The sequence below is a fragment of the Clupea harengus genome, chromosome 5, assembly GCF_900700415.2.
Source record: "Clupea harengus chromosome 5, Ch_v2.0.2, whole genome shotgun sequence".
NCBI lineage: Eukaryota > Metazoa > Chordata > Actinopteri > Clupeiformes > Clupeidae > Clupea > Clupea harengus.
In genome coordinates, this window is record NC_045156.1 from 15,100,855 (window position 1) to 15,115,014 (window position 14,160).

Consider the following 14,160-nt stretch of genomic DNA (forward strand, 5'->3'; position numbering starts at 1 on the left):
AGCCAAAGGGTTCTTCTTTTAGGAGGTTTAACACAGTCCGAGTTGACTTACCCAGGTTTGTGACTAAACCACGAACTTGGAATACCCCTCAGGACCAGACTGGCTTCCCTTGTGTCCTGTCCAACCCTGAGGCAGTTAGCAGCAGTGTGTGTGTGTGTGTGTGTGTGTGCTTTCCACCGTTAGCAGCAGTGTGGCCTCGACGCTGTGTTTCCGACAGCCGCTCCAAACCCCTCAGTGTGACCTCAGCACAGCGCTCTGACTTAACGGCTGTAAACCCCATCACCACGGAGACCAGAGGAGACCAGTCACCACGGAGACAAGAGGAGAGAAGACCAGAGGAGAGGAGAGGAGACCAGAGGAGAGGAGAGGAGGGGAGGGGAGACCAGAGGAGAGGAGAGGAGGGGAGAAGAGACCAGAGGAGGGGACAGAAGGGGAACGCAGAGCACGGGTGAAATGGTCACCCAGGATACGTGGGTAGTGGCGGCGCTGTAATTGTAATTGCAGACACACGGGACATTCCTCACATCTGTCTGTCACCCAACGGCAGCAGCTCTGGGACGCGCTCGCACACACACACACACACACACACACACACACACACACACACACACACACACACACACACACACACCAGCAGCAGCTCTGGGGTAACAGAGATGTTTGCAATGCAAATACCTCACTGAAACTCACATACGCACGCACACGCACACAGACACACACACAGATGGCCATCAGAACCAGCTGTCTGAATGTATGACACAAATTACTGTTGCTGGACAAACAAATTAGGTTTTCCATCACTAATACACAAAACAATCCCCATGGAGGCTCCTTCTAGTCTGTGTGTGTGTGTGTGTGCACATGTGGGTGCAGGTTTGTTTGTCACAACTCTCTGACCTTGACATGAAACACACACTTCAAAAGGCAGCAGCAGTGTGTCAGCAGAAAGAAACCTCACCCCCCCCCCCCCTCACACACACACACACACACACACACACACAGAGAACACACACACACACACACACACAGAACACAGCTCTCAAGGACAAAGAGATCAATTCATGTTATTGACTTTTATTTTTCTTTAGAAAAAGAAAATAGTAAGAACTAATACAAGCTCATTTGGTTACTTTACACAATTGTCGTCATTATCCAAGTCTTGTCACCGAGTCCTTGTATACATTTTGATTTTCTCATGCTGTGAAAACCAGGCCCAACATCTAAACAAACAACCGCTGGGAAGGAAAACAATGACATTACACCATACATTATACAGCTCTATGTCATAACATTAAACCATACATTATACAGCTCTATGTCGTGACATTCACACCATACATTATACAGCTCTGTGTCTCCGTGTCTATCGCTTCGTTTAAAACCTCATCGTCATGGTGAAGCGACACACACCGCACTCTACAGAAGAAAGAGAAAATCAGAGAGATAAGAGAGTCAAAGTCCTAAACGCGCAGAGCTGAGTCTCATCAAGTGGGATTGGTTGAAGGCACAGGATTGGACGGTCCCTCTGGACGAGGGGCTGTGTTGTACCACTTACAACGAGAGAGAGAGAGAGAGAAAGAGAGAGAGAGAGATGGCTAGAGAGAGAGAATGAGAAAGAGAAAGAGAAAGAAAGAAAGAGAGAAAGAAAGAAAGAAAGAAAGAGAGAGAGAGGATGAGAAAGAGTGTTGTCACTCTTCACTTGATGTTTGTTTTGGAGAGAAAGCTGCGAGGGCGCTAAGAAAGCCGGTCTTTGACTCCCGTGACTGAGGTTGAGGGCTGATTCAGCGTTATTGCGGAGGTAGACTGACCACAGTGGATGTTCCCCTCGGTCTTCTGAGACACACACACACACACACACTCTCCTGAGACACACACACTCCCAGACAACAGGGGATGTGGCACACACACTGCCCTGTGTTCTGATCTGTTGGTCACGGTTTCCCCTGAAGTCCAGCTCAGGAGTTTGGAAGCACCATAATCATCGACTGTACCTGGGAACCCTATTACGTCTGGAATACACTCCTCTCTTTTCTCACACACACACACACACACACACACACACACACGCCTGCTTGTCACCTCCTAACACCGACTCACAGTGGGGTGGGGGGGGGACCTGAGAAAGAGGTCTGTCTGTGGACCTAACGACGGTGACGTCGCTCTCTAAGAAGCCTTAAGCATTGACCTGAAATATGCAGCAGGCTAAACGCTCCCCACACTGAACACCTGATGAACTCTGACCCCTCACCCTTAACCTTGGTCCACAGATCCAACACACCGTCGACCGGAGGGCATACCTCAAGTTTCCACAGTGATGCCCCTCGTCACCAGTGCCTTTAAGAAACCACTACTCTACCAGGTATCCTTGCATTCAAAGCTCAGCTGTCAGTCACAAAAACGTGATTTAAAAAAGACAAGAAGGCAGTGATCTCCATTTACTCTCTCATGTCAACATGAACTATTAAACCAGAACATCATTTCCTCTGAAAAACACTTAACCCAGAGTGCACACTAGTAAGACAGCCATCTGATCTGACTAGACGGACTGGAAGAATGCTAACTGCTGGACTGCTCTGGTACGACTGAAAGCCCTTTGTGGTAGGAGATGGCTATTCCAAAGCCTAAGAGGGCGGTGTGCTACGCAGATCAGGCGCTAGCCGAGTCTGGAGGGTCCCTGTCAGGTCCTTCCCAGAGAGGGCAGCCATCTTTCCTCTTAGCATGGGAGCGATAATGGGAGAAGCCTCTCCACTCCGCCACAGCAAAGAGGGGGGGGAGGACGGGCAACTTGCTCACAGCGAGAGACACACACACACACACACACACACAACCCAACCCAACCCAACCCAGCAGGAGACACTGGAAGGCTACCCACAATGCCTCCTGACAGCAGGCTAGCAGGCAGGGGGTGATTTGGAACACACCCTAGCTGGCCCTGGCCAGGCGCCCCACATGAAGGGTGTGTCTGGGGGGGGCATTACTTCAGGGGGAGGGACTGGACGGGACGGAACAGGACAGGAATAACCGAGTCCGGACAGATCCGTTCCCGACCCGACGCTCCCGGCCTCCATCGCTTCACGCAGAGGTTCAAGCAGGAAGGGACAAACTCTCGGTTACCACGGTAACACATTTGCCAAGTAGTCGCTTTGCCAGGGGCAAGCAAATGGTTAGCGTGCAAAACTAACCCTAGTATGTCTGTCTGTCCGGCTGTCTGCCTGTCCTCAAACACACTTCCCAGAGCTCATCACTCACCAGACCGACTTGACTACTTCCTTTCCTTTCACTCAGAACACGGGGCAGGGGACAAGAGGATCCTGAAATGATAACCCCTCCACCCTACCCCACCCCCATGCCCAGCGGCCACTTACCAGCCCCTCTAACTACCCCCACAGGTGGCATGCAGACCTACTACTGGCATTCCTAGGCGAACAGCTCACTTCCACTGCCCCTTGAGGAAAGTTAACAGTTGCATCACAGACACATCTTTAGGTGGCGCAAAGGAGAAGACGACCCTAAAACAGAACAAACCTGATGGCCTCTCTCTCACACACAGACTCTCACACACACACACACACACACACACGTCACTGCTAAGTGTTGGGGCGCACCGCTGGAGACAGGAATAGACTCACACTGTAATGCCAGATACCAGGCCCACATGCAAGTGGAGGAGGAGGAGAAGGAGAGACGGAGAAAGTAAGGCTGACTCACTGGTAAAGGTTGTGCTACGTTTCTTTCTGTGTACTTTGGGCTAGGGAGCGCCTTAAAAAACACGACAGGCTTTAGATCCCTTAGGGTCCTAGATGCAACACTTAAGCGGTCACGCAACACCTCCCAGGGTGCTACTCGTCTCACCAGTCTCTGCTAAGCCCTTTGAAGTTCACATGACAGTCAGCCCTTAAGAGTGTGGAGATGAACAGCATATAGAAGGTGTGTAGTAGACTAAAGAGTGTGTGATCGAGTAGAAAGAGTAGTGTAAAATCAAGACAAACAAACAACAACAAGTTTCACCCAATTCACCTCAACAGCATTATACTCCCGAGGAAGCCTTAAAAACTCACATACCTTCACAAAGGCAGTTGGATGAAAACAAAACACAGCATTGTTGAAACTTAGTATAAAACTTTTTTTTTTTTATCATGTCCTTTTTTTTTTTTCTTTGCTTGCTTGCTCACATTAAAAGTGTTTAAAACCGATGAGTGTTGCCACTCAAACCGTACAAAACAAAAAACAAAAACAAAAAGAGTCTAAAACCAACACTATAAAACCTGTCCATATCCCTGCAGGGGGCAAAACTCTACGAGACGAGTTTGGGGAGCACAGTGCGTAGAGGTATACTCCCGCCCGAGTCGCCCATCATGTTGGTCCGCAGTTTGCCGGCGGCGGGCGCGATCGTCGGGGGCACCTTGGAGATGATGCTGGGGAAGGAGGTGCTGTGCTCCGTCACCCGCTTGGGCACCAGCGACTTCTCGCCGCCGGGCAAGGGCTTGGGCAACCTCTTGTAGAGCCAAGGGTGGCGCATGGCCTGGACGGGCGTCATGCGCGTGGCCGGGTCCCAGTCCAGACACTTCTTCAGGAAGTCGATGAAGGTGGGGTCGTCGGAGCCCTTCAGCACCGTCACCCACTCCTTGCTGCCGGGCGGGCCGCGCATCTTGCCGCGGCGCGAGCGGGTGCCGTTGAGCACCACGGCGCCGTTGGCCAGCGTGCTGGCCGTGCAGTAGCGTGGGTGGCCCTTGGAGTTGATGAAGTTCTTGGCGCGCTTGGACTGTTCCAGGAGCTTCTGCGGCGGCATGCCCAGGATCTCCATCATGCAGGCCAGCTGGTCGCCCTCGTCCTCGCCCGGGAAGAGCGGGTAGCCCGTCAGCAGCTCGGCCAGGATGCAGCCGAAGCTCCACATGTCGATGGGCATGCCGTAGCGGGAGCCCAGGATGACCTCGGGCGCGCGGTAGAAGCGCGACTGGATGTAGGTGTAGACGCGCTGGTGGTCGAAGCAGCTGGAGCCGAAGTCGATGACCTTGATGCCGCTGCGGCCCTGCTGCTTGAGCAGGATGTTCTCGGGCTTGAGGTCGCAGTGGATGATCTTGTTGCGGTGTAGCGCCTCCAGGCACTGCAGGATGGAGTGGGCGAACTTGCGCACCAGCGGCAGGCTGAAGCCCTGGAACTTGTTCCGCTTGATGAGCTCGTACAGGTTCATGCTGAGGAGTTCAAAGGTCATGCAGATGTGGTTGCGGAAGGTGAAGTGCTCCACCATGTGCACTACGTTCAGGCTGCCCGTCTTGTCCTGCTTGCGCAGGTGCTCCAGGATGCGGATCTCCTCCGCCGCCTGCCGGTGGAAGCGCTTCTCGTTGCGCACCATCTTCAGCGCCAGGTGCTGGTGCAGCTTGTGGTCGTACACCTTGGCCACCTGGCCGAAGCTGCCCTTGCCGATGACCTTGAGGAACTCGTAGCGGTAGGCCAGGTGGTCGTGAGGCACGTGGATGTAGCCGCCCTGGTCGTCGTCGTAGCCGTTGTTGTTGGAGCCGCCCGCCACGCCCTGGATCTTCTTGGCGTTGGGCCCCAGGAAGTAGACGTCGGGGTAGCTGTGGATCTCCTGCAGCTCCAGGGCCGTGAGCTGCTGCCGGTACTGCTTCAGCGCCTGGTCCGGGTTCAGCGTGCCGGCGGGCTTGGCCGCGGTCTTCACGGCACCGGGGGTGTCGCTGGACTTGGCTGAGCCGTTGCTGTCCACGCTGCGCTCCTTGGCGAGCGAGGGCTGGCTCTTCACGGCCATCGGCACGCCGTTGCCCACGGCAACGCCACCAATGCCAAGGCCGCCGGTGGTGCCGTTCTGCTGGCCCACGGCGTTCAGCTTGCGGTTGTAGGCGTCCTCATAGAGATACTTCACCTTCATCTGGGCGGTGCGAACTCCATGGTGGTCCTTCATCATGGGCTTATTCACAGTCTAGAGAGACAAAGGGAAACAGACAAGCAGACAGACTGTTAGGACACAGGGGACCATAGACGTCTAAGCTGGGGACCATAGATGTCTAAGCATGACTAAACATGTTATATTCGTTATGAACACGCCAAGTAATTCAATCCAACATAATACATTTCTGTGGTGCTGTAATGTGCGGTTGTATAATGCCTCTCTACCCGAGTGCAGCAGGCAGACATGCAGCAAGGTGTGCACGTAGCCGTGGGTAAGACAGAAAGTGTGCACGTAGCCGTAGATAATACAGAAAGTGTGCACGTAGCCGTGGGTAAGACAGAAAGTGTGCACGTAGCCGTAGGTAAGACAGAAAGTGTGCACGTAGCCGTGTGTAGGACAGAAAGCAGTCCCACAGCAGAACGGCATGTAACACTTGTTTCTCATTTAACACATCAGTATGAAAATATTCATGGTGTAACTATGGACAGTCAGAACACTTTGACAGTGGGGCAACTCTAAGTACAGCTGGGACTGTGTGTGTGTGTGTGTGTGTGTGTGTGTGTGTGTGTGTGTGTGTGTATATATGCATGTTAATATCTCTCACACACACACACACACACACACACACACACACACACACACACACACACACACGATAAAATGGCAGTCATGAGTGTGTTTGAGAGCGGCCCGGCTGAGTGTTAGTGGCAGCAGGGCGTCTCCTGTTCCAGTTTCACATTAGCCAGCGCTACAGATCCCCACAGCCCAGCCATCTATTAGCAGCGCTACAGATCTCCACAGCCATCTATTAGCAGCGCTACAGAGCTCCACAGCCATTATTAAGCAGCGCTACAGAGCTCCACAGCCCCACAGCCATCTATTATCAGCGCTACAGAGCTTCACAGCCCAGCCATCTATTAGCAGCGCTACAGAGCACCACAGCCCCACAGCCATCTATTAGCAGCGCTACAGATCTCCACAGCCATCTATTAGCAGCGCTACAGAGCACCACAGCCCCACAGCCATCTATTAGCAGCGCTACAGAGCTTCACAGCCCAGCCATCTATTAGCAGCGCTACAGAGCTCCACAGCCCAGCCCTCTATTAGCCAGCGCTACAGAGCTCCACAGCCCAGCCCTCTATTAGCCAGCGCTACAGAGCTCCACAGCCCAGCCATCTATTAGCAAGCAGCGCTACAGAGCTCCACAGCCCAGCCATCTATTAGCAGTGCTACAGATCTCCACAGCCATCTATTAGCAGCGCTACAGAGCTCCACAGCCATTATTAAGCAGCGCTACAGAGCTCCACAGCCCAGCCATCTATTAGCAGCGCTACAGATCTCCACAGCCCAGCCATCTATTAGCAGCGCTACAGATCTCCACAGCCCCACAGCCATCTATTAGCAGCGCTACAGAGCTTCACAGCCCAGCTATCTATTAGCAGCGCTACTGATCTCCCCTCCCCAGCCCAGCCCTCTATTAGCAGCGCTACAGAGCTTCACAGCCCAGCCATAGCAAGCAGCGCTACAGAGCTCCACAGCCCCAGAGCCCAGCCATCGATTAGCAGTGGGTGACCGGGTTTAATCAGGACACGCACGCTTCATCAATTCCTGGCACATGCCACTCTGTAAAAGCCAGGGAGCCCTTTCTCCTACACAGTCACACACACACACAGCTCACTCGTGCTCAGCTGGACACAGGCTGCTCTGAGGGGAGTGTGCTGTTGCCGGGGGAGATGTGGCAGAAGTGGGCTGTGTGTGTGTGTGTGTGTGTGTGTGTGTGTGTGTGTGTGTGTGTGTGTGTGTGTGTGTGTGTGTGTGTGTGTGAGAGAGATGTGGGTTGGACCAGACAAGAAGGAGATGCCAAACTGGTAGAACAGGATGTCAGCACACAAGGCCTGAGGGCGAACACACACCGAGGTGAGACGGCACAGAGAAACGGCCATCACCACACACACACACACACACACACACACACACACACACACACACACACACACAGGGAGCTAAAGACCATCACAGAGAAACGGCCGTCACCTCCACACCAACACACACACGGAGCTAAAGACCATCACAGAGAAACGGCCGTCACCTCCACACACACACACACACAAACACACACACACGGGGAGCTAAAGACCATCACAGAGGCTGAGAGAGATCTCTGCGAGTTATTGCCTCGGCCATTTCAACAGATTTCACTGGTGGAAAGAAACTCCCCCTCCCCCTCGCCCTCAAGATTACAGGGTTCGAGATGGGGAGGGACATTTAGAGCAACGTTACATGGCGAGGACACAAGGAGACAACCCACTGGATCAGGGTTGGGAGAAAAGGAAAACACACACGGAATGTACGCGTGTGTGTGTGTGTGTGTGTGAGTGGCTTATCCATTATCTAGCCAGTGTTATCCTGCCAAATGTTTAAATTAGTCCAAGCTGCACAATCCTGTTAAGAGGACAATGGGCCGCAGAGCTGATAGAGGCCGTGTCAAACAGGGCGCACGCGGAAAAAGAGGTCAGCTCGATAAAACTCCACAATAAAGTTAGCGCAAGAGAGAGATGAAAACAGACGAAGAAAGAGAGAGAGAGATGGAGAGAACGAGAGAACACTTTTATTGGCTCATTTTTCTGTTACTCATTTAGTGCCAAAGAGTATCAACAGTCATATAAAGCTCATATTTATAACATAAATAGACTGAATGGAGAGAGAGAGAGAGAGACAGAGAGAGGGAAGGAGGGAGGAGGGAGCGTCAGATGAAGAGGGAAGGAGGGAGAGAGAGAGGGAAGGAGAGAGAGAGAGAGAGAGGGGGAGAGAGAGAGAGCGTCAGATGAAGAGGAGAGGCCAGACCAAAACACCAAAATAGGCGCGGCACAGCAGACGGATACTGTAGGGGCCGGCCAAATAAACCTGCTGTCTGTCTGTCTGTCTGTCTGTCCTGTGTCCCCAGACAGACACACTCCGTCATGATCACCATCACCATCAAACCTCTCGAGTGGAAATGGCTTCATGTAGGGTTTAAACACAGTAGCAGCCAGCCCCCACACACACACACACACACACACACACACACACACACACACACACACACACACACACACACACACACACACACACACACACACACACACACAAGATTAACAGATTTCTTTTAATTACGAGGGGTTAGGCTGGTGGGGTGTTTGGCCATGCTAGGGAGTGGAGGCTGACAGAGGGGCAATTAAGACTGAGGCACGCGGGGAGCGGAGGGAGCGGAGGCAGCGGAGGCAGCGGAGGCAGCCCAGCCACCCACCCACCCACCCACCCACCCAGCCGGGCTGATCAGCGCTGCCTGGACCAGCCCCCCATCACACGGAGCTGAGATAGCTGATTGGACCAGCCCCACATCACACGGAGCTGAGATAGCTGATTGGACCAGCCCCACATCACACAGAGCTGAGATAGCTGATTGGGTGTTTGAGCAAGATCATGTGGCGGTCAGCTCACCGGTGCCGGGCGCCCAGGGGGCCTGAAGAGCTAGCTGTGTAGCGCACCGCTCAGCAATACGCCAAGGCGCCGCTGCACACTCTATAATGAAGCTCATCTATCAGCGCAAACGAAGGGGACGGGACGGGTCGGCGTCGCAGGGTTGCATAACTGTCCTGGCCGAAGGAGCCGGCTGAAGGGAATCGATGAGACAGGCAGGAAGATAAATGGGGCGCACCCCAAAATGAAAGACCTAATGTGTCCAAGACAGGGAGCGCCTGGCCAGGCTGCTTATACCAGCGGCTCATTTCCACTGCAAGGGGTATAAATAGAGAGAGGGTGTGGGAGCATCCAGCAAGGACCGCAGCTCAGCTGAGAAGGATGCCCACCCCGACATGTGTCTGTGTGTGTGTGTGTGTGTGTGTCTGCAAAACAGCAGCAGCAGGCACATGCCAGAGAGATGACGAGTGTGAGCAAGCCACAGCTTGATATACTCACACACACACACACACACTCAACAACACGAACAAGTACAAAAACCCAACAACACACACACAAATGCAACAACACACACATACATACACCCACCAACACAGGAATGCATACAAGAGAAAAGATGCACGGTGTGATTGGGGAAATGACAAATGGCATGCATGACAACTGTGAGTGTGTAAGAGTATGTGCGTGCTTGCCTGCCTAGAGCACAGAGCCACAGGAATGACAACTGTGTCGTTCTTAGTGCCTGGGCAGAGAGGCAGAACACACACACACACACACACACACACACACACACACACACACACACACACACACACACAGCCCGTTTCATTGGTTAGTGGGTCAAATTTTCAAGTCCACTTATTCCCAACAATCTATTCAGAACAGCTTCCTGCTCAACTGACTGGCCACATAGGGAATCCAGTCTGGCCCCCCCGGACCCTCTCCCCAACCCCCCAACCCAAGCCTGGAGGAGAGCCATGTGCCACTGACCCCCAGGATGTCCCGGCCGGGGCCAGGAGCTGGGAGCGGAGAGAGGAAGTGTGCACTTACGGAGTGTTTGGGCAGAGAGGAAGTGTGTACTTACGGAGTGTTTGGGGAGCGGGGGGAGTCCGGCGGGACTGTGTCCGTTGAGGTCGGCGGTGTTCTCGTTCACTATGTGGTCCGTGCGCATGTAGGAGTCATAGAGGCCGTCCCCATGTCTCGCTGCGTGGTTGAGAAAAAACAGGGGCATTCAGATCAGCGTGCCACCATCCAAACACATCCACTGAAAAGAAAAACTCAAAACCCAAAGCAAAGGGACACGATAGTGTAGCAAAGCCCAGCAGCGAGCGAGGTGTTCAGGTATCCATATCCGTCCTGCTCTGCGCTGTGTTACCTGTGCGCGTGAGTGTCCTGGCCCTGTCTCTCACCCTGGCTGTGCTATCTGTGCGCGTGAGTGTCCTGGCCCTGTCTCTCACCCTGGCTGTGCTACCTGTGCGCGTGAGTGTCCTGGCCCTGTCTCACACCCTGGCTAAAGTGGGCAGCTGGTGCATCAAGCAGCTTTATGAAAGCCTCGGGTTGAGGAGGGGGGGCCTAACCACGCAGCAGGTACATACGTCAGAGCCCAGTCTGCTTACACCTCCATGCCAACAGAAACAGACTCTCAGGAGAGGATGAGCCCTGCCAGCCCAGCGCTGGCCGCCTCTCATTAGCGCTACAGTCTATCTGCGGGAATGACTCGCACCACCGCCTCCAGCGGCACCGGGAGCTCGGCCCCGCGGCCAAGAGACAGACACCGGTGCGCCGCACACGCAGCTCGGCAGCAACATGTACGGGCTTGCAATAGACACCCATCAGAAAACATTAGGTTTCAGAGGACGACAAATGAGGAACATTTCACAACATGTCTGTCTTGTGTTCTCAGTTTAACCCCCTGCAGCGTGTCGATGCTACCGTGACTATGTCATGCATTTATCGGTATTAGGTAATATGGTGTCACTGCGTATTATCTAATGCAGGTGAACATATTTCAAGACGATTGCAGAGGCAGAGATTTGCACGTTGAAGACGGCTGTCAGGTAAATGGGATAAAGATTAGGCGTCTTAATACAGAACGTACCCCTGGAGTTTGTTCCCGTTCATAATCATAAATCTGAACAGCTGCAATTACGACAATATGACAGATCAGAGCATACACGCACGCACACACAGAGTGAAAGAACTGCTGACAAAGGTTTAAAGCCTTCTCTACGAACACACTTACTGCACCTGTTTGAGTTCTACGGGCGGACATCAACAATCGGACGAGAAAGTGAAAATGTTTCTATACTTTTTTTTTGTTTTGTTTATGTTCGCCCACCACAGCGTAGCTTAGCAAGCCAACAAAGCTGTGATTGTGACATCACAGTCTGACCTATGCTAATCGCCAATACTTGGGCAATCAGTGTAAGGACTCGCACTGCGTGCAGGACAAACTGGCTTTGTTTATCACTGAACACCCCCAAAGCACCGAACACAGTAGCAGCAACGGTTCCGTATGGACCCGCAAGGCCCACGCAACAATAGTCCTGTAACAAGGCAACCAGGCAAAGTTCTAGCACGTAGGCCAGAAAATGGATACAATTAATAAAAGGATAATGACAATGAGGATGACGTTACCTGCAGTGATGGGACCGTCTGGCTTTCTGCTTAAAATCATCATGGTTGCAGTTAGGCATACAACCCAGCCTCAAATTAGGTCCAGGAAAAATGTTGAGTGGATTAGTTATATCAATAACTAATATGAAAACTGATTAAATGTGTTTAGAGGATAAAAGTCCATTTGGAGGTTGTAAAAATGCAGTTCGTATCCCACGCCTGAATAAACTTTTTGGAATATGTTCGGACGAAAAACATCCCAATCAATGAGTGATTGTTTGTTTACAGCAGCAAGCTATGTCCAGTTTCCCCGTTCAGAGAATTTGCATGATCCGTTGGTGCAGCTCTTCAGATAAGCCCGTGGTTTCAGATGGAATAAACAGCTTGTTACTAAATTGTTTCCCAACCGTCCAAGATTTACAAATCAACGTAAATTCAACACTTGCCACAGACGCCTTGACAACTACCGCTTACGTTTAACTATATCACCGTCTTTACCCGAGTTGGTTACATTTAGTGTTTATGAAAGCTGACCTATCAAGTAAGGGAAGACAGGGGTGACCACAGTTGAAGGCACTAAGTGGTCTGTGAAAACTTAATTCCTAATGAATAATGCAGCTCTCATCCAGCTCAATGATCACTGGCAACTTCATAAGCGGCTTCTCCCGGGCACTTATTTTCAACGCCAACAGTGGTCGACTAGAAATTGTATCCTGATCAGTGTTAATCCAATGTTAGTTAGCTATTGGAGCTAAATAATTAGCAATAAAGTTACAACTGTGGCAATTGACTAGATAGCGAGTTAACTTATTTTCGCCGAGGTTAATCAGCTTATCGTAGTTATGGCTACTTGTTTCCCTGAGCGGTTTCTCAGAACGTGCACCGCTTTGTTTTCAACAACTTGATGCCAACCAAGTTCCATGGATAAGAGATCAGTTTCCGTCAACTAGCAGCAGTACAAAAACACTCGTCCACATAAGCAACGCTCCTTAAGACAAAAATAGTAAGAGTCCAAGAAATACAACACTGTCGGCCCCAGGTACTCCGTGCCTCTCTCTGATTGTGGATTGTTTCATCAATCCACAGAACCATCCCAACTAGGCAGAAAAGTCGAATGTGCAAATTCCAAGGGTAGACAGTTTTTCTTGTTAGCCAGCTAGCTGAGTGCTAGATAAGACAGCTCGCTAGCCAGCTATCGCTAACTAGCTTGTTAGCAAGGATAGCTAACGCTAGCTAGCAAAATAGTCGTCCGTGCTCCGGGCTGATTTATTATTGCTGGATAGGCCAATCTCAACTCACGACATATCGTCCATAGACGGCGAGAAAATGTGAGAGCCTGTAAGAAGATGCCTTCGGAATTCGTATCAGCAATACATCGAGCTTCCTCAGTCCGTCGTCTCGATAGCATGGGTCCAAATCGATTTGATACCTTTGCTTGTTGCTAAGAGCGTCTTCTGTTGGCTCCGCGTCGCGTCATCAGCCTAGAAAGTGGGGGACGGCATAGGGCGTGGTATATCATAGATGCCATGGTGGCTCAATAGTGGCAACAACCCAGATTCACTAGACATGTGTCAGGCCAGTTGTTTAACCTATTGTAAAGATATTTTTCTTCTGGGATTCCCTCCTTAAAGTAAAGCATATTACACTTGCATTGTATACACCGTCTTTTTTTATGCCGGCCCTCATTGATTCTGGCGAGTGGCCTCAGTCCTACTATTTAAAACTTTTCCAAATCTGCTGAGCTAATTCCTAACGAAGTGACTGAATGCAATACATTTTTCAACTGAAGAAGCTTGTCCATGTTCTCAACAGCGTGTGCCCTAGGTGGACTACTGGGAGTGCAGTGTCTTGAGGCGTCATGTTAAACGTTAAAGTACAGTGTTATGTTTGTCATGTCGTTTTGATGTCCCTTAACAGCTGTGCACACAGAGTAAACAGTAAACAAATGTGTAAATCATACAATAACCGTGGCTCTGTGTCTATATGTAAGGGTATGAATGTACGTATCTTTGTGTTTTGTGTACTTAGCATCAGTACTCATAAGATAAATAATAATAATAATAAACCTTGGTGCATGGAGTCTCCTGCTCCCCAAGGCCCAGTTATGGGTCAGCCTTGATTGGAGGTTCTGAGTGGGCAGGAGAAGAGGGCATAGTTGTGTTCACACGGTTGCATTGGGG

General features: G+C 51.5%; 1 protein-coding gene across 1 annotated transcript; it reads right to left on the bottom strand.

Annotated features, from left to right (window-relative positions):
• Window positions 1-1,054: 1,054 nt before the first annotated feature.
• On the bottom strand, window positions 1,055-13,481 carry dyrk3 (dual specificity tyrosine phosphorylation regulated kinase 3). Its single transcript, XM_012832021.3, has 3 exons — window positions 12,002-13,481; window positions 10,449-10,567; window positions 1,055-5,935 (listed from the first exon to the last, which is right to left on the bottom strand). Exons 1-3 carry the CDS (start codon window positions 12,042-12,044, stop codon window positions 4,295-4,297), a joined length of 1,803 nt encoding a protein of 600 aa, XP_012687475.1. The 5' UTR covers window positions 12,045-13,481; the 3' UTR covers window positions 1,055-4,294.
• Between the last annotated feature and the right edge of the window lie 679 nt (window positions 13,482-14,160).